The 24,012-nt window shown below is 49.6% G+C and overlaps 2 protein-coding genes across 5 annotated transcripts; both read left to right on the top strand.

The window, feature by feature from the left end:
• UBOX5 (U-box domain containing 5) lies at nt 1–24,012 on the top strand. 2 transcript variants are annotated; one of them, XM_077301198.1, is made up of 5 exons: nt 1–106; nt 13,882–13,982; nt 16,433–17,624; nt 20,668–20,811; nt 23,054–24,012. In XM_077301198.1, the coding sequence occupies exons 2-5, from the start codon at nt 13,929–13,931 to the stop codon at nt 23,260–23,262; spliced, it is 1,599 nt and encodes a 532-aa protein (XP_077157313.1). In that variant the 5' UTR covers nt 1–106; nt 13,882–13,928; the 3' UTR covers nt 23,263–24,012. The 2 variants fall into 2 exon arrangements, with proteins under 2 accessions (XP_077157313.1, XP_077157314.1); XM_077301199.1 differs by lacking the exon at nt 1–106 and adding an exon at nt 505–637.
• On the top strand, nt 9–10,047 carry FASTKD5 (FAST kinase domains 5). 3 transcript variants are annotated; one of them, XM_077301196.1, is made up of 3 exons: nt 32–106; nt 1,914–1,958; nt 6,853–10,047. In XM_077301196.1, exon 3 carries the CDS (start codon nt 6,888–6,890, stop codon nt 9,363–9,365), a length of 2,478 nt encoding a protein of 825 aa, XP_077157311.1. In that variant the 5' UTR covers nt 32–106; nt 1,914–1,958; nt 6,853–6,887; the 3' UTR covers nt 9,366–10,047. The 3 variants fall into 3 exon arrangements, with proteins under 3 accessions (XP_077157309.1, XP_077157311.1, XP_077157312.1); XM_077301194.1 differs by lacking the exon at nt 1,914–1,958 and having other exon boundaries at nt 9–106; XM_077301197.1 differs by lacking the exons at nt 32–106; nt 1,914–1,958 and adding an exon at nt 509–637.

Genomic DNA, 24,012 nt, shown 5'->3' with positions numbered 1-24,012 from the left:
CGGAAGTGCGACAACAAAGTGGGCGTGACCGGAAGCAGCCCTGTGAGGGGGCAAAAAGGAGAGGCGTCTCCTTAGGAGCGGCGGGGGTGAAGGACGGCGGTGCCCGGTGAGTGAGGGAGGGACGGCGGGTGGGTGTTTGGCCGGGCCTTCCTGCGAGGAAAGAGGGGGCCGCTCGTCGGCCATTCCTGAGGGGAGGTGGGGGTGTCCGGTGGCCCTCAGGAGCGCCGCAATGGGATCCGCCCCCAGGCGTGACGTCACAACAACCGCCTCCCGAGCGCGGCGGTCGCCCGGCTTCAAGCCCCGCCCCTTTGCGCGCGCATGCGTCCTCGGCCGCGCCCCCGGCCCAAGCGCGCGGGGGGCCGCAGGCTTCCGGTCACGTGACGTGCCTTTGCAGCGCGTGTTCCGCCCTCTGCAGATGCGGACAGGGATTTTTATCTCCTCCCTGGTCTTGATGCAGCTCCAGGGGCCGCGGTGCATTGGCTTCTTCTTCTTCTTCATTGATTCCTTGCGTGTCTCTCCCGTGGGAATGCAAAGAGGCTGATATCATCTCTCCGTTTTTCAATTAATAATAGAAGAATAACTTTATTTTCATAGCCTGCCCTTTCCCTGCAGGCGGGTAACAGCAAGAAGTGCACAGGTATTTGGTTACAGGGATGACAACTTCTGAGTGTTTTGAATTAATGTCTGTTAGCTGAATTGTCGCATGAAGCCACTTCCTTAAAAAACATTCTGATGGGGAATTTATTTCTGCTGGGCGGTTGGGGCTATGGATGGAGCATGGCTGTTTTGTGAGCGGGGAGGCCAGTGTTTTATTGGTGTTCATTTCCTGGCCTCAGCTGTGTACCTGCTGGAACAACTCTGTTTTGCAAGTCTTGTGAAACTGTTGAAGGTATTGAGGGGCCCTGATCTCGCCAGGGAGAGCATTCATCAGGTAGGGTCCAGGACTGAGAAGATATTGTCTTTTTTTTTTTTTTAGTTTATGGCCAAGGCTGATGTTGCAAAATCAGGTAAAATTATATTTTGTTGCTCAGTTAATTAAAAAAAAATACCTAATACTGGTGCCTGTGGACTACAATTAACATAAACCCTTGCTGACAGGGAGGGGATGGTAATTGTAGAACAAGTTTAGTCCACTGGCATGGTTAAGACCCACAAAATTTTATTCAAGTTATGAGCTTTCTTGTGTGTAAACACTTCCTCCAATACAACGTCATGAAATGGAAATAATCAGTTCAAATGTATAGGTAGAGTATGAGAATAAATTAACATACAGCCTAATGAAAATGGTTAGCAGGTTCCAGAGATTAATAGGGAAAAAACAGCTATTTGGATTTGTTGCACGGGATATGTTGGCCACAATAAAAAAACATCTACATTAAGAGAATAATTTGCAAATAGATAATCAATTGCTGACAACATTTAGCTGAGGTCTTACCATTTTGCCCTCTGTTTGCCCCCCCCCCCAAAAGCATGGAAGCAGCCAGGTGCACTGTCAACTTCAAAGTAGAGCATTTGGCTGTCTCCGTCCGGAAAAAATATATAAACTATTCCAAACTACATTGCATCATACTATTCATAGTTACATTACAATCTACTTGTTCAAATCAGTTATTCCAGTTAAGAGATAAAATATAGAGGACATCATGCTTTCCTGAGGGTTTGGTAAGAATGCAGGTTAGTATATTATATAAGGTGAGTTAAGAAACTAATGTCCCTGTTGAGTCCTGGGGATTCCATTGCTCTGAGTGTTGTAATAACTTGCACTTCAGCCATTTCCCTTTCCATTCTGTTCTTGAAGTTCCTTTGTAATAAAACAGCTTTGTAATAAAACAGGTGCTCATGGTATTTGTAGATCCACAGACATTTGGAGAGCCACAGTTTGCTCACCCCTGCCCTACCCATTTCACCTGCAGGCTTCGTCGAGAGAATATGTTCATCTTGCAGTAATTCTTCAAGAGGTGTGGCTGCTGGTTTTATACTCCTTTTGAAGATCACCTGTATACCATGTTGGTCAGGCCTTGCCTGGAGTCTCTGTAGTTCTGGAGGCCTCGCTTCAAAAAGGATGTGGACAAAATTGCAAGGGCACTGAAGAGAATGACAAAGATGATATGGGGATCAAGCCCTATGGGAAAAGACTGGGGAATATTCATTGTGGAGGAGGTTGAGAGGGAACATGATAGGACCTGCAGTAATGCTTTAAACTAACACATAGAATGGTACCACCTAGTTAGAATAGTTCAGCAGTGGAATTGGTTGCCTAAGGAAGTGGTGAGCTCCCCCCTCATTGGCAGTCTTCAAGCAGAGACTAGAGGGTGGTCCTGCATTGAACAGGGGGTTGAACTAGATGATCTGTATGGCGTCTTCAGACTCTGTGTTTCTCCCGATGAAGCCTGTCATCAAATTGCAGAAGGTAAAATTACATTATTCAAAATCAGGACTTCACAACCACCCTGTGAAAGTAGTTTCAGAGTTTAGCCATGTTGGTCTGAAGTAGAACACTAACACAAAGGTGGCCAAACAATGTGAGCTTCACATTTAACCCAGAAAGATGCAGAGATAGTTGGTTCATTAGTGCCGCAAAGCCAGTTAATACTTTAATAAGTTGTAAAGAAGAGAGAAGATACAGATCCCCCCACTCTGGCTGAGGGCAATGAGGGAATATGGAATTAGTTATGTAGATCAATGGTGGTCAACCTGTGGTCCTCCAGATGTCCATGGACTACAATTCCCATGAGCCCCTGCCAGCATTTGCTGGCAGGGGCTAATGGGAATTGTAGTTCATGGACATCTGGAGGACCACAGGTTGACTACTCCTGATGTAGATGACTACCATGGGAGCTGTCTCACAAATGGCAGACTGCAAGCTATTTTTGTTATGTGCATTGCGCTGGAACCCGGCTCCTGAAAATTAGATCTGCTTCTCATATGCTCTGGACGGATGTGTGCTCCCTAGGGACGGCACAAGGCCAATTGTAAGCAAGCAGCAGGGTTCCACTGAAGAAAGCTGCTGCCTCCCAAGAAGGAAGCTCGTTCTGGTGTTTTCCCCTGGAATGGTAGATGAGCAGGAAGCCACAGGGTGTCGCCAGCAGCTCAGGAGCTTCACAGCACGGCTCAGTGCTGCTAATTTAAAGGGGCGGCTGTATGCCAACGTGCCAGTGTGGTAGTGTGCATGGGATGTATCCATCTGGGGGATTATGCAGCGTGACAATGGGAAAAGCTGCATTGCTGCAACATGGGCACGGTTTGGCACTGTAGGGTAACACAACTCTCGCCCTTTTTGGTCAGTGAGCCTTGCCTGCATTGTGGAATCACATCATGATGCCGTGAGCAACCTGAGCAAGATTTCTAACCCCCACCCTTCCAGAACCAGCCCCATGAGCGTGATGCTCTGTGTTGACTTGCAGTGGAGATTGGTGCAGGCCACTCTCTTTCCGCTGCCCATGAATAGTGTGTGACAGCATTGCACCCTCTCCCCCGCCCCCCAAGAGCGGCTTGAGGGCTTGGATGCCGCGCTTCAGCATCGGGAGTCTTGTAGGTTTCTGAATAAGTGCCATAGATACGCTGTAGCCTCTGTTCAGAGGAGTAGGATACAGGCTTCTTAATAGTTGAGAGCTGGCTGCACCCATGTGATGCAGTTGCTGCACTCTCTTTGAATCTTCCACCGTGAAGGAAGATCTGTGTTTTGTAAATGTACTCTAGAAAAATCTGTGTGCCTGCAACAGTTCTTTTGCTTATGCTAGAAACTCTGCAATCCAGGCCCCGGGGAAGGATCAGTTGCTTTTTCACCCTCTTGCCTTGTGAGTAGTCAAACCAAAGGCAGATTTTTGTGTTTGGGAGAGTGACAAGAAGATTTGCTGGTAATCTGCTTTTTAAGGAAAAGGAAGAACCGGGATGACCATCCTCTCCCGCCCAAACCCAAGAGCCATCAGGAGGTCCACCAGCAAGGTCAGGACTCCAGAAGCCTTCCCATTCTTGCCCCCCAAGCACCAAGAATACAGAGCATCCGTGTCTCAGGTATAAACATCAGGGGTCAGCCCAATAACCTATCCAGTCCAGAACTGACGGTGGCCAGACGGAGGTCCACCAGGGGCCAGAAGTCCAGCAGCACCTCCCACTGTTGCCCCCAAGCACCAAGAATACAGGGCAGCACTGCCCCAGACAGAGGGCTCCATGTGCACCCTGTGTCTAACAGTCATTGATGGATTGCGCTCCATATGTTTGTACTCACTGATCAGCTGACTGATGTAGTTGGGTGCATCTGATAATTTATTGTGGGGAGATTTCTATGGCTGTAATTCATCAGTATAGGCCTTAAGTAGATCACCTATTGATATAGGCTTATTCGTAAACTTGCCACTCGATCAGTGGTCCCCAACCTTTTTATCACTAGGGACCGGTCAACTCTTGACAATTTTACTGAGGCCTGGGGGGGGGGTAGTCTTTTGCCAAGGGACGTCGCCACCTGAGCCTCTGCTCCACTTGCTTTCCCGCCGGCGCCCCTGACTTCCCGCTGCCTGCTGGGGGGCGCTGCCAGCAGCAGCTGCGCAGGGCCACGCTGAGGGGGAGCCCCAGCCATGGTGGCCGTTGGAGAGCACCAAAGGTGAGCGGGCGGCAGAGTGGCAGGGCAGCCCCCGAGGCAGCAGCCGGGGAGGAGGACGAGGAGGAGCCGTGGCCTGGTACCGACTGATCCATGGACTTGGGGTTAGGGAGCACTGTTAGGTAACGTAGTGCTGTCCTTCATCTCTGAAAAGTATCTAGCTATCAACTTCCCTGCAGTGTATAGTCTGGCAACTCGAGAGTCATAAAGGTCAGTGACTCCTGCAGCGTCTTCCTTAATCAGGGCCAGAGCTTTCCTGTGCTCACAGTATGGCAGGTCGGTTGATTTTTCATTTTCTGAGAGGAGCATTTGTTCCTTCCTCAGGACAGATCTGCTATTTGTTGATCTTAAGGGGACTTCTGACTGGAGAGTTAAAGCACCATGTCTAAGGGACTAAAAACACAAAACGTTTGTAGTCTTCAGCAGGTTTAAGGAGCCTTTCAGGATCATTGAGTGAATAATGTGCCCTTAAGTCAGAACCTACTCATGTCAACTCCGTCCACATAGTGTTAAAGACAAAAGATGAGCAGTGGTGGTTGAATGTACCCAAAACTGCCTTAGACTGTCATCCATCCATCAGGGTCAGTATTGTGTACTCAGACTAGCCTTGTCACTACCCTAGGAGTGCAGTCCCAAAATTCCCTCAGAACCAACAAGCAGGGGTCCCAAGTGTTGGTGTCTATTTAAGAAAAGCAGGAGATCATAGGCAGGCAATCAACCGTGTTGCTCAGGGAGACCAGAGCAGGTGTGGCTTCTTGCACCATGCCCCCCTCTCCTCCAGTAACCATCTTTTGGGCTTTTTGCTGCTGACTATCTTCTAAACCTGCAGAGTAGTCTAGTCAGATTTGAGAGCTTGCAGCATTTAAATAGCTGGCTGGAACTCCTGCAAGGCCATTTAATGTATTTTTAATGTGTTGTTGTTCTGTGTTACTCGGAAGGAGCCAGTGCAACAACTGCTTTCTGTAAGCCGGAGACATTTGAAACGCACCTGTTGAACTTGGTGGTGGTGGGGGAGTGGGCTTGGGGATTCACAGCAGTCAAAAAGCTTTTAGTCAGTGCTTTTTTGGGATGGCGTGTCGGCTTCAAATAGATTCCATTTGCAGCTCAGTGAGTCGTAGCATAGGATGCTGTCTCTGAAACTGGTGGGTCTGATCTTGCCAGAGGCTTTCATGTCACGATAAAGGTTGGATCCGGAAGAATCCCTTAGAGAAAACTATCCAAAGCTTTGAGAAAGCTCACTTAGACCTTCTGCCATCAGAATGACACTCTCCCACTCCTTTCCCAGTACGTACGACAGGACTGCACTAACTGTCAAAAGAATTTGCTGCCAAAGGATGTAGTGATGGTCATGGGAATATAACAGCTTTAAAAGGGAATTATAGATAGATCCATGGGGGACTCAGTTTGTCAATGGCTACTGGCCATTGTACGTTGAGGGGAGCCTCCACATTCAAAGGCAATAGGCCTCTGAATCCAGGAGGCAACCTCAGGGGCAGGCCTTAGCCTCTGTGTCCTGTTGTTGGCCTTCCAGAGGAACTGGATGGCCACTTTGTGAGACAGGAGGCTGTCCCCCTGGTCTGATCCAGCAGAGCTCTTCTGATGGTCTTATCAGGGGGAGGCCTCGGCCTCTATGCTACGTAGCTGGCTGTAAGAGGAACTGGTTGTCCACCCTGTGAGGCTGGATACTGGACTAGATGGAGCATTGGTCTGATCCAGTAAGGCTCCCTTTATGTTCTTAATTGAATCATGAGCTCTACATATACACATATTATTTCTGTACAATGCGTTTCTAGTCTTCAGTGCCTAATCTCTGCCACACTGCCCTTTGCTTTCCTGGATGGCTTGGCCAAAGGAATGGAAGGAGTTGGCGGTTGAGTTTTGTACTTCCTGGCAGATGTACAGGTGAAACTGCCTTCTATGGAATCAGACCAAGGTCAGTATTGTGTACTCTGATGGGCGGCAGCACTCCAGAATCTCAAAACTGAGTTCTTTTCTTTTCTTGTTTGCTTCCTGTCCTTTATTTTTAAACTAGCAGTGCTGGGGATTGAACCTGTGACCTGCCTGCCTGCCTGCACATCAGGCACTCTGCCAGTAAGCAGCAGCCTCTCCTGCAATCTGTACGAAGCTTTGAGTGAATGTTGCATTTCAGAATATATCTTGCTGTAACACTAAAAGGGTTTTTTTTTGTTTAAAGAAAAAGAGAACTCATCATGACCGAAAAAAAGTCACTCATTCTTCATCTGCCCTTTTTTCAGTACATGGAACCCATTCTGACCGGGTAGTTGGGAGCATGCCGACAAGGATAATATGCAGAAGACTGGCAGGACGATCATGCAGCACGGCTGCGTTTTGTACAGCGACCAAGGTGCCAGGAAAGAGGGTATTCTTTGGCAAAGCGGAAGAAGACCAGAGCTTCCAAAAGGCAGAGAAGAGTTCAAAACCCGTCGTCACGTTCAGACTGTTGAAACCTTCGGAATACAGAGTATCTTTTTGTCCATCAGCCTACACTGGGGCCCAGCGGATAGCCGATGAGGACGCATCCCGTGGCTTGGACGGCCCCTCGCTCAAAAGAGATTGCCCAGGCATTGGTGCCAAGCAGGTCCAGAAACCCTACAGCATTACGTGCTCACGGAGGCTCTCCAGCACGAAGAACGTGACGCTGGATTGGAAAAGCAACACGTTTCTCTCTGTCCAAGCCAACTCAACACAGCCAAGAAAGCCAGATCTTGCGGAAGACTGCAGGGAAGCGGCTGACGTGGAGGCTCACGACCCAAAGGAAGATTCCAGGGCATTTCAGAAGCAAAGGCCGGAATATGAAGTTCTGAGTTATAATAGATATCTTCAGCCCCCTCAGCCCCTTTCGGTAGAGCAAAGGGACCTGATCTTGCAGAATGTCGCTATGTTCAAAAGTAGCCTGGAGCCACATACCATTGCAGGGTATTTATTCAGGCTGAGCAGCTTGCCAGCAGAACGACACGAAATCCTAAAAGCCAACCCCAGGTTTGCCACGTTGTGCCGCTGTGCCGTTGAAAGCGTGCAGCTCTTTAGTCATTCTGAGCTGGTTATGGTTTTGAAAGCCTTTGTCCACCTAGCCATTCCGCCAAGCCATGCCATGCTGAAGGTGTACCAGTCAGAATGTTGCCGTCGGGCCTGGGAGGTAGACCTGGATCGCCACCTGCTGCTGGCTGATCTGTGGCGTTGCTTGGGGTTCAGCATCCCTCGGTATCTGGAGATCCTGCTAAGCTACGTCAGCCTGCATTGGAAAGAGCTCAGCTTGCCCCAGCTGGTTCAGCTGGTCTATATCATTGGTGAAGGTCGCCGAGCTCCAGAGGATTTAATGAAGAAACTGGACATCCTGGTCCTGAAGCACTTAGACGCTTTGAACCTAGAGGAGGTGGGCGCCATTTGTCTAGGGTTCTTCAAGTCCAGCTGTGGTCTTTCAGAACTTACTATGCGCAAGATCGGAGATAAAGTCTCTCCTCGGCTGGCGGAGATGAGCAGCTATGCCTTGGTGAATGTGCTCAAGATGTACCGCTACACTCACGTCGATCATCCTGAGTTTCTGAAGCAGCTTGGGATGGTGATCCCTCCACGGATCCCTGCCATAGGCACTCAAGGAGTCATGCACATAGCCCTTGCTTGTTCAGCTCTGCATTACCGCAACGAAAGGCTTATGGATGCAGTCGCCTCTTCGATCTCTTCCAGGGCAGCTTATTGCCGGAGCAAAGACGTTGCCAAGTTCTTGTGGTCATTTGGATGCCTGAACTATGAGCCGCCCAATGGAGAGGAATTTTACACCTCCCTTGAGGAGCAGTTGCGCAGAAAGATGCACGAGTCTCAGAAATTCCCAGAACATTTTCTCACCTCCTTGATAGCCCTGGCGTTTGCAAAGCGGTTTCCAGAAGACTTGATAGACTGCGCTCTGAGTCTCAAGTATCTCAGACTAATCAGTGATGGGAAGCTTGACTTCAGGAAGGACTTGTTTACCCTCGACGGCACAGTGGAGATTGAATGCCCTGATTACAGGGGCAGTCGTCTTTCGCCAGAGTTGAGGCAGGAAATGGCTGGGATGTTGTGGGAGTCTACCAAGAAAGAAACCTGTACAAGGCCAGAAGTCAAGGAAGCGCTCTCTCTTCTTGAAGACATGTTGGGCGGTCCCCAGTACGTCAAACACCACATGATCTTACCTCACACCAGATCAGCTGATTTGGAGATTTGGTTAGACGCAGACCGAAAGCCATTGCCTTTTAATTCAGAAGCTTCCGCAGTAAAATTAGAATTAAAAGACAGTGGCGTTTCTCTCACGGATGACTTGATGCGTCAACTGTTGAAGGGGAGGTCTCGGCAACCATCCCCAGTGGATAACTTTGGAGGCAAGGATGAAATCTGTGTCCAGAAAACACCTGTACAGGAGGGAGAATCTCTCTCCAGTCACGATCATTTTGCATTTTCCGATGGTATTCCTCTTACCGATGCCATCTTGAATGCGTTGATCAAATCCAAAACCTCTTATGAAGGTCCAGACTCTGAGTCGAAAGGGCAACATCTTGGGGGCACGAAATTAGCCATCCAGGTGTCTAATAGGAACCAGTACAGCTATCACTCGAAACACCTCTTGGGGTTACCCCATATGAAACGAAGGCAGCTCCGTCGAATTGGATACACAGTGATAGAATTGCCCTTCTGGGAATGGTTTCCATTGCTCCGGCGTAGCCGGTCGGAAAAACTGAGCTATTTGCACCATATAATATTCGATTCTGTACTGTAAGGGGTAAAAGCAAGATGCCTGATTCCTGAGTCTTAAGCAAGTGTGGTGGGGAATACATTGGACTCTTTCTGAACAGCTTCTACATTTCTTTACTGTTGTTCAGAATTTTTAGAAGGTATAACATGCCCAGGGTGTTTGAATGAATCTTGCAGTAAGTGATTTCAAAGCAGTTACATTAGAAGAAGCCTATTTGCTTTTTACATTGTTTTTTTTGAAAGCCAACGGAGTTACATAATGTACTTTTAAGTTTTTATAGCTTCTGCACTAAAGAATAATTATATATAAACTGTTTTATAAACTCTCAGCAGGCACACAACATAATGTAGTAGAAATGAGTTTGATTTCTTGTAGAAATGTTCACCTACCCTATTAAGAATTTGGCTTTTTTCTTTTGTTCAGCTTTAACAAAAGCAACTGGATTTTCACATTGGGAATGTGTGGTGGGTTCTTTTGTTTTAAGTAGTATATAGTATTGATCACTGATGAAGGCCTAATAGGCTGAAGCCCGTATGGTGTTGTAGGTCAGTGGATACATTCATCCATAGTATATGTGAAATCATCTTGCATGTGAAATTCCTATAGCTTATGCAAAGCTCATTTTGATCTCTGGTGTCTGATATTCAGACCATCCGGTTTGTATTTTCTCCACTGCATATGCCCTATAATAAATTTGTTTTGATCATATTCTGTTTGAGGTAGCTTGACCCTTGCAACATTATACGTATGTTTTGGGTTGAGTTTGCCCACCTCCCCTTTCCTTAACGGCAGTTCGGTTTAAACAGAACAATTAAGGCTAGACAGCAATTGATATTCAACAATCTGTACGTACAGTTAAGATGAATGGGATAGTTAATTATGGTACAATATTTAAAAAAAAAAAATTATCTGTAAAGCCTGTAAGTTCAGTGTAATTTGTCAATGATGCCAATGCACTATAGGTCACTGTTGGTGACTATTTCTCTCCGCTGTGAAATGGGGAAAGGATTTGGCTGGGAGATTGTGCTCCCAGTTGTGGGAGATGTGCCACAGAGCGTTAACATACAATTTAAAAATATTATGCTGTTTGTATAAAGGTAAAGGTATCCCCTGTGCAAGCACAGAGTCATGTCTGACCCTTGGGGTGACGCCCTCCAGCGTTTTCATGGCAGACTCAATACCAGTTTGCCAGTGCCTTCCCCAGTCATGACCGTTTACCCCGTTGGTATAGGTATAGCATCATCTTACATCACTTTTGCAAAATGGCATTTCTTCCTCATCTCCCCATCGCAGTATGCATAGCCCACCTAGGTCTTCAAGCCAATAGGCTATTCAACCAGGAAATGACAGGAAAATGACAAGAGATTATTGCTGCTTGATTGATAACCATTAAAAACAAGCAACGCTTAATTGCAGCATCTATATTTGTGCACCTCTGAAGTTATGTTAAAATCCAGGTTTGCTAACATAGTCATTATTAAAAGATAATTAGAAGAGGGCACCTCAGTGACAAGGGAGGCCTTCACTGCAGTCCAGAGCAGCTTCCCACGTTGGTGGGAGGAATCCTTCCCAATAGGAAGGCCAGAGGTGGAACCTGAGACCTTTGCTATGCAGTTGACCACAGGCCCTTTCCCCTGTGCCAAATGTTGTTTTGATTGGTATGAAGCCCTCTGCTGAGGACAAGATCTCTGTCATGTGCTGGTTTCTCCTAGGGGTCATTACCCCTGTTTGAGGGATTCGCATCTCTCTATTTGAGAGCTTCTGGTCTCCAGCACTGTTCGTTTGGACAAAATCCATCCCCACCTTAAAAGGTTTCTAGCCGATTTATTTTAAAGCTGGTTCTGGTATTCATATCCCATCTTCACTTTTTGTTCAAGGCAACTCGCAAAATCAGTTGAAACCTCCGCCACAGCCCTGGAAGAGTTTCCCGAATGGGTGGGAGTTAATTTTAAAAATTAATTTAGAATTTGTTGAACATTGATTGGTAGATATGATCATGTCGATCCATTTCCCCCCTCCCCCTTGGCCAGTGATGGGAGGGGAGGGGCCATGGGTGGGGATGTCCACAGCTCTGCTTCTCAACCGTATTCTGCACGATTGCGCCAATTCTGGGGTTTTTTGAAGCCTGAAGAATGTTTCAGGGGCTTCTCAACATTAAAAAAGTTAAGGAAGACTGGCCTGGAGTAACTCTCCTTGGTTTTTTGTACCCTGTTTTTTTACCACCGCAAGGAGTCTCAAAAAGTGGCTTATAATAGCTTTCCCTTCCTCCCCCCACAACAGGAGTGTTGTGAGGAACCTGGAGCTGAGAAAGCTCTGAGAGAACTGCAACTGGCCCAAGGTCACCCAGCTGGCTGCATGCGGAGGAGAAGTGCGGCATCAAATCCGGCTGTCTGCATTAGAGGCTGCCCCTCTTGTTAATTTATTTACACCTCCCCTTTCTCCCCAATGGGGACCCAAAGTGGTTTACATAATTTCCCTCCATTTTGTCTTCACAACCACCCTTTGAGGTAGGTTTGGCTGAAAATGTGCAGCTGGCCCGGGGTCGCCAAGGAAGTTCTACAGCACAAACAGGGATCTGAACCCAGGTCTCCCAGATACTAGCTCTTAACCGCTACTCCACACAGACTCTCAGTTTGGGGCAGATTCACTTGGGGAAAGCATGAAGCACATCCCTGTCTCAGGACTCGCATAGGTTGGTATGGTCAGGTGTCGGCTGGTGCTGGCCCGATCTAGTGGTTGGCGGCAGCAGTGTTGTGCAGCGCAAGAGAGTTGTGTCCTCAGCAGCCTCTTCCAGGCCCTTATTCCTCCAGGGATGGTGATTCTGCTGGCAGGAGAGCAGCCCCTGACTTTTGCCTCCATGTTTAGACCCTAATGGTGGGCCTGAAAGGAAGTGTGTTAGACTAGAGTTGTGCTTGGCTCCCATCAGTAGAATAGCCGTGGAGAAGGTCGTCCCCAAGGAACCCTGGAAACCAGTTGCTTCTTCTGCCTTCTTGGAGATGGGCTCTGGCTCAGTGGGGTCTGCTTGGCATGAGTCAGGCACTGGCATCTCCAGCTAGAAGGCTCAGGTGGCAGGTGTTTTGGAAGGCCTCTGCCTCGGGAGGCCATCCTCCAGGTGTGGTCTGGGAGATCTGGAATCCCACCTCCTCTCCCGTCTACAGAGATCAATTCCTTTGGAGAAAACGGATGTTTCGGAGGGTGGATATCATTCCCCATTGAGTTCTTTGTCCTTCCCAGGGTCCGTATCCATATCTGCCAAGTTTTTCCAACCAGGAGCTGGCAACCACCCTCGTCTCCAGACCCTGGCGAGCCACTCTCTGAGCATTGAATACTAACCTTGATGGACCAGTTGTCTAATAAAACATTTTCCATTAAAAAGTTGAGTTGGGGGTACAAATGGTTCTTTTGAAAAGAGGTTTGGCTGAACTGCTTTTCTCCTCTCCGGCTCAACAAATCAGCTAGCATGCTATCTGTAGAACTTTTCACATGGAAGGTCTTCCACCTGCTAGAATCTGTACACAGCCCGTGGCGCCACGGGCGCCACGGACTGAATAAAAGAGTAAGGGGTAGTAGGGAGGAGTTAGGGCGGGACCGGTCCGGGATAAAAACTCGGAGGGGCCAATCAGGAGCCGCGAAGCGGCTCCTGATTGGCCCCTCCAAGTGTCCATCCCGCTCCACCGGGCGAGAGAAGGCTTGGGAAAGCCTCGGGCTGGGGGTGGACCTGGCCGCCTTCTCTCGGCCGGCAGAGCGGCTTCCGCCGGCCGAGAGAAGGCTTGGAAGTGCCCCGGGCCGTGGGTGGGCCTGGCTGCCTTCTCTCGGCCGCTCCACCAGTTGGGAGAAGGCTTCAGAGAGCCTTCGCAGACCCACAGCCGAGGAGGCCCCGCCGCCGCCGCCTGCGGCCGTCCGCTGCCCCACCTCAGGCCGCCGAAACTCCAGGACTCCTGCCACTCGCCAGCGGCTCACAAGCCGCTCCAGGTACTCCCCCACCCCCCATACCCACTCTCACTGCTAGCGCCCATTGAATTTCAAAGGGCAATGGGCTTTTTTACTAGTCATGGAATAATAGTGTTGGAAGGCTCCTTATGAGTCATCTGGTCCAACCCCCGCACTATGCAGGACACTCACATCCCTCTCGCTCACCCACTGTAACCTACCCCCACCCCTTGAATCTTCCCAGAATCAGCCTCTCCGTCAGATGTCTATCCAGCCTCTGTTTTAAAATCCCCAAAGATGGAAAGCCCACCACCTCCCGAGAAAGCCTGGTCCACTGAGGAACCACTCTTAACTGTCAGGAACTTCTTCCGGATGTTTAAGCAGAATTTCTTTTGAATCAGTTTCATCCCATTGGTTCTGGTCCGTCTACTCCGAGGGGCACACACCTGCTAAGAATGTCTTCCTTCCCACTTGTGTGTACAGAGAGAGAGATTTTGCTCAAGAGGTTAACCCCCCCCCCCCAGCAGAGGACATGGTATCAGTTTCTTCCTCATGGTCTGTTCCTGCCCCATTTTGAAAGCTCTTGTGTTTGCGTTTCGTTTCCTTTCAGATCCAGATCGGAACTAGGGGAGCTGATCAGGGAATCAAGCGGTAAAGATGGTGATCAATGTCTGCCTGCCCCAGTTCAAGCCGAGGATTCACTGCAACAAGGTATTTGGCTGGGCATAAACATGGAGGAGCTGCGACAGTCTCTTGTTGTAAGGGACAAAGGGCCCTTGGGATTCGATCAGCAGCACTGGCATGCAAAGGGACCCCCAGTGCTTGTTCTGAGGCCGCCCCAGCCATGGGCATGGAAAGCAAGAGAAGAGCAGAGGTGCTTTGCCATTGCTTTGTACAGAAACCTCGCTCTCCTCTGTATTGACAGCAGCTGACCTTGCTGAGCTCCCAAGCTCTGATGAGGTCAGACTTCTTGGGCTTCCAGACATGTAAGATAATGCCCCCCCTCCCCCGAAGAAGAGTTGGTTTTCTCTACCAGGCGTCTCAAAGTGGCTTATAATCACCTTTCCTTCCCTCTCCCCACAACAGACACCCTGTGAGGTAGGTGGGGCTGAGAGGAGCCCTGATATTACTGCTCTGTGAGAACAGCATCACCCAGCTGGCTGCATGTGGGGGAGTGGGGAATCAAACCTGGCTCACCAGATTAGAACCTGCTGCTCTTAACCACACTGCACCAAGTTGGCTCTCTTAGCCAGTCAGGGCTCTCATAGCCTCCCCTACATCACAGGGTGTCTGTTGTGGGGAGAGGAAAGGGAAGGCGATTGTAAGCCGCTTTGAGACTCCTTCGGGGAGAGAAAAGCGGCATATAAAGAACCAACTCTTCTTCAGTAATCTCAGGGCTCTCTCAGCCCCATCAACCTCACAGCGTGTCTGTTGTGGGGAGAGGAAAGGGAAGGTGACTGGAAGCCGCTTCAGGACTTCTTTCAAGTAGTGAAAGTGGGGTTAAAAACCAACTCTTCTAAGAATAGCCCCCTAGCCCCCTTCATTTTTGTCTCGTATGCAGTCTTGTAAGTGGGCTGTAGATTAAACTAAGCGTGAACTCTCCCCTGGAAGCACAAATAACTAAATGAGCCTGTCGCACTTTGGTCCCAGTATGAGAAGACGAGAATCCTCAGAAAAGACAATAACACTAGGAAAAGTTGAGGGCAGCAGGAAGGCCGAACAGGAGATGGGTGGGTTCAATCAGGGAAGCCATGCCCCTCAGTCTGCAAGACCTGAGCAAGGCTGTTAATGAGACGACATTTTGGAGGCCGTTAATCCATAGGGTTGTCGTGAATTGGAGGCGTATTGGTGCTTAACTCTTACGCAAGTTGACTAGTTTTTCTTTTAGAGATGGAGAGATGATGTCAGTCATTCAGTATGTTTATTCGGTCAATTGACCCATATAAATAATACATCTATAGAAACTGCAATCCATTATAAAAGTTAATCGATATGTGTTGTGAAAAAAATACAAGAGTTGCTACATAAAAATATTAAATTAAATATTATATTAAGATAATAAAACAATGTTAAAAACAATGCATTGTTGGAAACAAATATGTTATTGTAGGTAGGGGGGGGAAGGGTTATAACATGTAAAGAAGAAGGGGGAAGAAACCCCAAGGAAGTTTATTATACGGTCAAAGACCAGCACGTCATAAAATCAGCATCAAAGATTTAAATCACAGTGTTTGAAAAATATAACAAACTCGGTTTAGTGAAGATTCAAATGAGTAGCCGTGTTGGTCTGAAGTAGCACAATAAAATCAGAGTCCAGTAGCACCCTTGAGTGCCTGCACTCAAACGCTCCTGCCTTGAATAAATCTTTGTTGGTCTTAAAGGTGCTACTGGACTCTTAGTGTAAAAACCATTAAATAATTGGGTAAGTTTAAAACTATATAATTGATGTATCCTAGCCCTGGATTTGCTGTCAGTCAGCAGGTTTTACAAATTATAGCAAGAAACTTTGCTACTGGCCCTGTACATTGCAGGTTTCCCTCTTCCCAGGAACTACCTGACACTATCCATTGTTGAGTGACGATTGTCCAGCAGAAGGGCAATTATCTTACTGCGAACCTCAGAGTAAAATGGTCAGCAAAGGAAGACGTGATCTACTCTTTCAACCTCCCCTGAGTTATTGGTAGATGAGTATCCACCTGGAGGGGATCAGGCCCACCTCAGGAGGTTCTCCAGCTGTCCATTGTCCTTGGGCAGGTCCAACCAGCTGGCTGCCCACTTCCTGTGGTTGGGATCTGATGTCATAATGAAACCCAGAAGTCATGGTACTAGCATGACAGCTCAAAGTCCTTCAGCAGGCAGCGAGACGTGCTGAAGGGACAGCTGAAGCTCTTTGCTTTTCTTCCTCCCCCCTCCCTTCCGCAGTGAAATATTATATAGCACTTTTCCCCGGGTTACTCATGGGCAGGCTCTTGAGAAGGGCCATTGCTTTCCAGTGTGGTCTGGTTTGTGAGGAGAGGATGTTAATTTGGTAGTAAAAAAGTGAGTCTTGTTTACGGGCCTCAGCTTTGACTCTCTACGCGGGTAAAACGGTGTCGAGTCACAGCTAACGTCCACCCCGTCCTAGCAGAAACGGTTTGCCAACTTGTCTTTCATTCCCACAGATCTCTGCCGATGGTTATGAAGTACAAAACCTTATCTCAGAAGACCTCGCCAAGAGAAACCGGGGCTTCCGCTGCGAGTATTTTATCAAGCCCCCCGTCCAGGTGACGCTCTCTTTCCCCTTCCACGTAGACGTCTGCCGGATCAACATAGATGTTTCATCTGGCAGCTGTCAAAACATCACGGGGCTGGACATTTGGACTTCTTCCTCCTCCAGTAAAGCTTCTTGGAGCAGCCCGGAGCCTCCCTTCTCAGGCTTGGCCGGTCAGCCTGTGTCGGACAAGGAGGCTTTCACGTTGGTGGGCAAAGCCGTGCTGAAGAGTCAAAGCAAAGTCACTTTCGGCCACCGGGGCTTCAAGCCGCGGCCCCCGTTCCATCATCCGATGGACACGCTCTCTTCCGTCTCCGGAGCCGCTTCCCTGGACCTGTGGAACAAAGGCCCCACCTCCCTGAGCGGCGTCTCGCACTTAAAAATCTGCATTACCCACGTGGCAGGGGGTGGCCTCCCTTGCATTAAGAGAGTGGAGGTCTGGGGCCAGCCGGCCAAATCTTGCCCTCACGGAGTGGTGGACGACGTCCTCCGGGTGGCCTCGGAATCCTTGACGCCGGGCTTCGGCGGGCAGGCGTCCAGCCTTCCGTCCCCCATGGAGAGCGACGTGATGCCCTTCGGCACCCTGGACAGCCAGGAGCCAAAGCTGATGCAGGCGACGCTGGACGTCCCCGAGGAGTTCCTAGACCCCATCACCCTGGAGGTGATGACCTTCCCCATGCTCCTGCCCTCGGGCAAAGTCATCGACCAGGAGACCCTGGAGAAGTGCAACCGGAGCGAAGCTTCCTGGGGCCGGGTCCCCAGCGACCCGTTCACGGGGGTGGCTTTCGGCCAGCACTCCCACCCGCTTCCCCACCCCTCTCTGAAAGCCAGGATAGACCACTTCCTCCTCCAGCACTGCATCCCGGGCACGAACTTGCTCGGGAGGGCTCAGGCCTCAGGAACCGCCGTCGCCTCTTCCGTAGCCAGGTCTACTCTGAAAAGGAAAATGGAACTCCTGGAGCAGAACCTGGGTTGCCACGGCGACTTGGACCCTTCCTGTTTTTTGACGGCGGAATCGGTCGCCGTGCCTACCTCAGAGTCCCGCGCGAAAAAAATGAAAATGGAGTGCGAGGCCAACGCCTCCCAGATGGACTGCTCGACAGGTACCCCCGAGGCTCAGTTCTCCTGGTCCCCACCAGCGGCCAGCCCCGGCCAGCATCCCTGATGCCGTGTTGCTTTGAAGCGCATCTCCCTCCTTCTGTTCCCTCTGGATTATTGGCTCTCCAGAGCCACGTGGCACTTTGTGGAGCACAGCTCTGTTGTGGGAGGGCTTGACTTTGTCACGGTGTGACGGTTTGAACGTAACGTTCAGAGTCTTTGTTTTTTCGGGACTCACTGCTCTTTGGATCTGTCCCTTGGCCTCATTCCGTTACATTTATTTTATTTATTTGGCATTTGTTTCACTGATTGGGGCTTTTATTTATTTACAACAGTCCTAGTAAACCAGTTTCCGTTTGAGCTTCTTTTCCTTTCTGTGCTTCCTCATCAAACAGCGTGGGATCTAGGTTTAGGTTCAGGTTTGACCTTCCCGAAAGCCTCTTCAAGGGCAAGCTGCTAGCTCCCATTGCAGAGAAGGAGAGAGACCGTGTCCTTGATAAGGGTGGGCTGTTTGTCCGTCACGGTGGCTTCGTTTCCTGACCTCTTTGCTCTGCCCTGAAATCCTGACCCTTCTCCATCCCAACCTTGGCCAAAGTGATAGGAATTAATTTCCGATTAATTCTTTATTCAGATTTGTTTTTGGAATTGCTCTGAGAGGTGACGAGCGTACATCTTTCAAATATATTTGCTGCACTCATATGTATGTACTGCTTTACTTTCAGCAAGAAGTGTGTCCTTTGTTGTTTCTCTAAGGGAGGGGTAGTCAAACTGCGGCCCTCCAGATGTCCATGGACTACAATTCCCATGAGCCCCTGCCAGCATTCGCTGGCAGGGGCTCCTGGGAATTGTAGTCCATGGACATCTGGAGGGCCGCAGTTTGACTACTCCTGCTCTATGGGATGGTTCCCTGTGTGCCTCTGCCAAAGGGAGCTTCGGCTCTCAAAAGTTCATGCCTGCAAAATCTTACAGGTCGCTAAGGCGTTGCTGGACCTGAATCTAGCTGCCTTGTATTTTATTTATTTATTCTTTGATTTATATACCACCACTCTCAAAGACTTGCGGTGGTTTACAATAAAATAGTAAAAACACCGAACCCTTAAAATCCCCAACACATTAAAGCACATTAAAAGACGGCTATTCGTTGGCGTTAACTCCCCATCTCCCCCCCCCCCCCCAGCTAGCAGTACAGAGCTCTTTCCTTAGGAGCAAGGTTCCTCATCTCACCTGCTCTAGGGGGTCCCCTGGTGGTAGTTCCGGGACCTCAACCTTCCCTGTGTCACAGCTCAAGACTGCCTTGCTTTTGCAGGATTGGTGAAGAAGAAGAAGAAGAAGAAGAAGAAGTTGGTTCCTATATGCCGCTTTTCCCTACCCGAAGGAGGCTCAAAGTGGCTTATAGTCGCCCTCCCTTTCCTCTCCCCACAACAGACACCCTGTGAGGGAGGTGAGGCTGAGAGAGCCCTGAGATTACTGAAGAAGAAGAGTTGGTTCTTATATGCTGCTTTTCCCTACCTGAAGGAGTCTCAAAGCGGCTAACATTCGCCTTCCCTTTCCTCTCCCCACAACAGACACCCTGTGGGGTGGGTGAGGCTGAGAGAGCCCTGATATTCCTGCTCGGTCAGAACAGTTTTATCAGTGCCGTGGTGAGGCCAAGGTCACCCAGCTGGCTGCATGTGGGGGAGCGCAGAATCGAACCCAGCATGCCAGATTAGAAGTCCACACTCCTAACCACGACACCAAACTGGCTCTGAGTGGAAAATAGATCTGCCAGTGACTACTTAGCCAAAGTGACTAGGTAGACAGACTTTCTCTGAACATGGGGGATCCATCTCAGGTACTGGGTAGAAACCCAGGAGCAGGAGTTCCCCAAATCTTTTGACCCTGCGGGCACCTTGGATATTCTTGCTAAATGTAGTGAGGGCGGTGGAAAGGCCGCTGCCAGAGGCAGAACTAGTTGCAAAATGGCTTCCATTCAGTCACACAATGCAGATCCTTGGGCTGTGCTGAGAGCTGCTGCCGAAAGTGACAGCTTTAAAAATCTGCAGTGCCAGTCATTTCTCTAGCAGTCAGCCAGAATCATTGCTGGGGGAAAACCCACCTCATTAACAAAAAAATTTCTAAAAAGGAGAGAGAGTAGAGCTGGCATTTTTATACCCCATTTTCCCCACCCGACGGAGTCTCAGAGCACCTTCCAATCACCTTCAATTCCTCTCCCCACAACAGACACCTTGTGAGGCTGGTGAGACTGAGAGAGCTCTGAGAGAACTGGGACTGGCCCAGGGTCACCCAGCTGACTGCCTGTGGAGGAGGAGCAGGAAAGCAAACCCAGCTCTCAAGATTGGAGGCCACCACTCTTAGCTTCTTGGTGGATGCTAGAAAAAGTGTCAGTGGGTCCCCGTGGGCCACGTGTTGGGGGCCCCTGCCATCCTCATCCTGGCAGTCTTGGGAGCTGCCCAGGGGTCTCTGCCTGACCGCTGTTAGAACCAGCAGTGGTATTAGCAGCACCCCCAATCTGAGACAGCAAAACGATTCCTCTGCAGAGCATTCAATCTGCGGTCATAGCTAAACTGGAAAAATTAGGGAGGAATGAAGACAGGTTCTGACTTCCCAAATTAGTGGGACAGCGTGTCGGTCTGATCCAACAGTATGCGGAAGGCTGCCCTCTCTCCTTCTTTCCTCTGTCCCTCTCAGCCAAGACGCCAATGCATGTTCCGCTGGATTTCCCCCCCATTTTTATAATATGTTTCCACTCCTGGTGATTGGTGGCCATAATTTTGGCCGTGTGGATAGTCAATCGCTGGTTTCTAAGGTCTTCCTCGATCTGTTAAAGCCACGTTTTCTTTGGTGCCGGTCTTTGGATCTTCCATTTAGTGGGTCGCTCTCGCCAGAGGAGTTTCTGAGGCCGCCTGCTGCAGGCATGGCCAAACCATTGCAGTCTGTGCTTTTGGACGGGCTCTTTAATTTGCGGCTGCTCGTCACGTTTGGTCCGAATTGTCTCATGTTTGATTGAGCTGGAACGTCTCCTTTTAGGCTGTGTGCTTTTCTTTGCAGATCTGGCTTCTCACGAGCAGAGGCTTTCTGCCAGCTTGGACAGCGCCCTGAGCTCCATGCCATTGTTCACCGCTAGCCTGACGAAGCGCCAGCTGGCTCCGGGGAGCGGAGGCAGCGGCCCCTTGAACCCGAACAGCGGATATGGTAAGGCTGGGCCCCCCGCAAGCCCTGAGGATCTGCTAGTCTGTGTGACTGTTGTTCCTTCTTTCTTCCGGAAGAATCCTAAAGTCCCAAATTGTGGGCCTCCTCCCCCAATGGGGCAGAGAAGGTCCCCATCTGTGTCTTTCAGAAGACATGGCTCTTGCACGCAGCATAAGGGCTACACCTCTTGTGGCGCAGGGTGGTAAGGCAGCCGACATGCTGTCTGAAGCTCTGACCATGGGGCTGGGAGTTCAATCCCAGCAGCCGGCTCAAGGTTGACTCAGCCTTCCGTCCTTCTGAGGTCGGTAAAATGAGTACCCAGCTTGCTGGGGGGTAAACGGTAATGACTGGGGAAGGCACTGGCAAACCACCCCGTATTGAGTCTGCCATGAAAATGCTAGAGGGCATCATCCCAAGGGTCAGACATGACTCGGTGCTTGCACAGGGGATACCTTTACCTTTAATGTCTCTGTTATGTGTGTTTATGCTGCAAGACATCTGTGTTTGGAGACCAAGACATATGAGGAAAGGTTGGGGGAGCTTAGTCTGTTTAGCCTGGAGAGGAGACGGCTGAGAGGGGATCTGATAACCGTCAAGTATTTAAAAGGCTGCCATATAGAGCTGTGGTTCTCAACCTGGGGGTCAAACGACCCTTTCACAAGGGTCGCAGCAGGGCAAGCAGCTTGGCCGGGGGGGGGGGCACCACCACTGTTGCTGCTCCTCTTGAAGGCCCCCACCAATTTATATACAATTTATAACCAATTTATATACAATCCTGAACCATGGATCTTCATGCCATTGGTCAGTTTCAGTTTAATTTCTGTGAAAGAACACTGGCATAATTTTATGCTTGGGGGTCACCACAACAGGAGGAACTGTATTAAAGGGTTGCGGCATTAGGAAGGTTGAGAACCACTGATATAGAGGATGGAACAGAGTTGTTCTCTTGCCCCGGAGGGACGGACCAGAACTAATGGGATTAAATTAATGCAAAAGAAATTCCATCTAAACCTTCGGAAGAAGTTCCTGACAGTCAGAGCGGTTTCTCAGTAGGACAGGCTTCCTCGGGAGGTGGTGGATTCTCCCTCTTTGGAGATTTTTAAACAGAGGCTGGATAGCCATCTGACAGAGAGGCTGATTCTGTGAAGGCTCAAGGGGGTGGCAGGTGACAGTGGAGGAGCGAGAGGGTTGTGAGTGTCCTGCACAGTGCAAGGGGTTGGACTAGATGACCCAGGAGGTCCCTTCCAACCCTTTTATTCTATAATTCTATGATACTATTCTATAAATGCACACCCCTAGTATAGTCAAATCCAGAAGCAACTACTTGCCCAAAACTTCCCATAGCAAAGAAAACTTAACAAGTCCAAGAGAACCAAGGCCAAACCAGAGAATCTCTGCAGACCCACAGGTCAATGTGGTGAGGCCAGCACATTCAGCGTCCAGCCAGAGAATCCAAGCCAAACCAGCTGAAGCAAATCCAGTCCCAACAAACCCAGGGTTAGAACCACAGAAGCTAAGCAGAATCCAGGGTCAGTGTGGTGTCACAAGCTCAACAGATCCAGTGTCAAGCCAGAGAATCCCAGCAGAAACAATTTGGCAAACTCTTGCCTGCCATAATTACCAACGTTGTGTCGTGGTTAAGAGTGGCGGCTTCTTATCTGGAGAGCCAGGTTTGATCCCCCACTTCTTCCTATGCAGGCTGCTGGGTATCCGTGGGCCAATCACGGTTCTGTTAGAGCTGTTCTCACAGAGCAGTCCTGTCAGAGCTTTCTCAGCTTCACCTACCTCACAGGCGAGGGGAAGGGAAGGTGATTGCAAGCCGCTTTGAGACTCCTCCAAGTAGCAAAAAGCAGGGTATAAAAAACAACTCTTCTTTTTCTGATATGGCTTTCCTCTCTCCCTCCACACTCCTGTTACCTAGAAAGCAGCCCCCCCCCTTCCCCCCCAAAAAAAGCAGCCTCAATTCAGTGTTTTAAAATCCTGGCTCTGAATATTTTGGAGTATATTTTCAGACTGGATGGATGTATCTGAGCGCACATCCCCAGTTCTGATGATAACATCAAGGAAAGCGTTGGCGGAGAGAAAGTGATTTTGTACACCAGCTATATGAATTCCTGGATTAATACTGATGTATAGGTTTTTTTTGGGGGGGGGGGAGGAAGATGCACTCTCACCGAAACACGGCCCGCTTCCCCCTGCAGATCCTTATACCTGCTTCTTTCTCTCTCTCTCCCTCCCTCTGAAGAGCACCACCGAAACGGGGCTCCCCAGGGCTGCTCCTCCTGCTGCAAGGCCTTCTCCTCCTACTTCAAGACGGAGCCCGTTTACCGGCTCCCTTGCAGCCACCTCGTCTGTCGCTCCTGCTTGGCCGAAAAGCAGAAATCCCTCTCGATACTGTGCGTGACTTGCAAGCGGTCGGTCGCCACACACGACGTCGTGAGGGTCCACTTCTGACTCTCTTGGGACGGGCCCTCGGAGCCTTGCGAGCCGCCGAAGCAGAGCCCCGGAGCAGCCGGTTCTATCCCTCCCTGCTGCTTTCTCCGAGTCGGGCGTTCCGAAAGAGGACTTTGCACTCAAACGCTTCGACGGGGCTGTAGCGTTTTGCTGGAGCTAAAGCGATCCAAGGATAATAAAGCCATATGCTTCCTTTAACCTTTAAACGAAACCAACAGGAAACAACAGCATTTGCATACAAAACTGACCTTCGTGTAATTACGTGCCGACTTTAGCCGTCTTTCTGAGCGAGGTGCCGGTGAGGACGGCCTCCTGTACGGTCGAAATGACAAAAAAGAGACCTCGGTCAGATATAGGGGAGGAAAGAAGGAAGAGGACAAAGGAGAAAACGTAGCCGAAGCGGTTGTTCATCTCCTGCAGGTTTTATTTTCTCCAGCTGTGCAAAAAAAAGAATTAATAATAAAGGTGCACTGGAAATAATTCCCAAGGTTGCCAGTTCTGAAGACCGAGGGAGTAGGTGGATATGCGGTGATGCTCGATCCTTGCTGGGGCCCGTTCTCCTTGCTTGTGCAATCGGAATGTGTCTCTGGCAGGGGCAAGGTGAGGGAGAGTGGGTGTATTAGGTATGCACATACCTGTCGCCCCTCTTGGATTCCTGTCATGCGACTCGGGGGCACAGGGTGGGTGGGGATTGGCTTGCCTCCCAACTAGCTGATGAAAATTTAAGCCTTAATAAAGTTATGGTCAGAA

Source organism: Paroedura picta, chromosome 10 (genome assembly GCF_049243985.1).
Source record: "Paroedura picta isolate Pp20150507F chromosome 10, Ppicta_v3.0, whole genome shotgun sequence".
Taxonomy (NCBI): Eukaryota; Metazoa; Chordata; class Lepidosauria; order Squamata; family Gekkonidae; genus Paroedura; species Paroedura picta.
Note: the sequence above shows the minus strand (reverse complement) of the source record. Positions and strands in the feature narration are given on the sequence as shown.

What these genes read in the sequence shown, in the direction of transcription:
- FASTKD5 (XM_077301194.1), top strand. Translation starts at nt 6,888, where the DNA reads ATGCCGACAAGGATAATATGCAGAAGACTGGCAGGACGATCATGCAGC.
- UBOX5 (XM_077301198.1), top strand. Translation starts at nt 13,929, where the DNA reads ATGGTGATCAATGTCTGCCTGCCCCAGTTCAAGCCGAGGATTCACTGC. An exon ending in CGAGGATTCACTGCAACAAG is followed by an intron (nt 13,983 to 16,432) that starts GTATTTGGCTGG and finishes TCATTCCCACAG; the next exon opens with ATCTCTGCCGATGGTTATGA. An exon ending in CCAGATGGACTGCTCGACAG is followed by an intron (nt 17,625 to 20,667) that starts GTACCCCCGAGG and finishes TTTTCTTTGCAG; the next exon opens with ATCTGGCTTCTCACGAGCAG.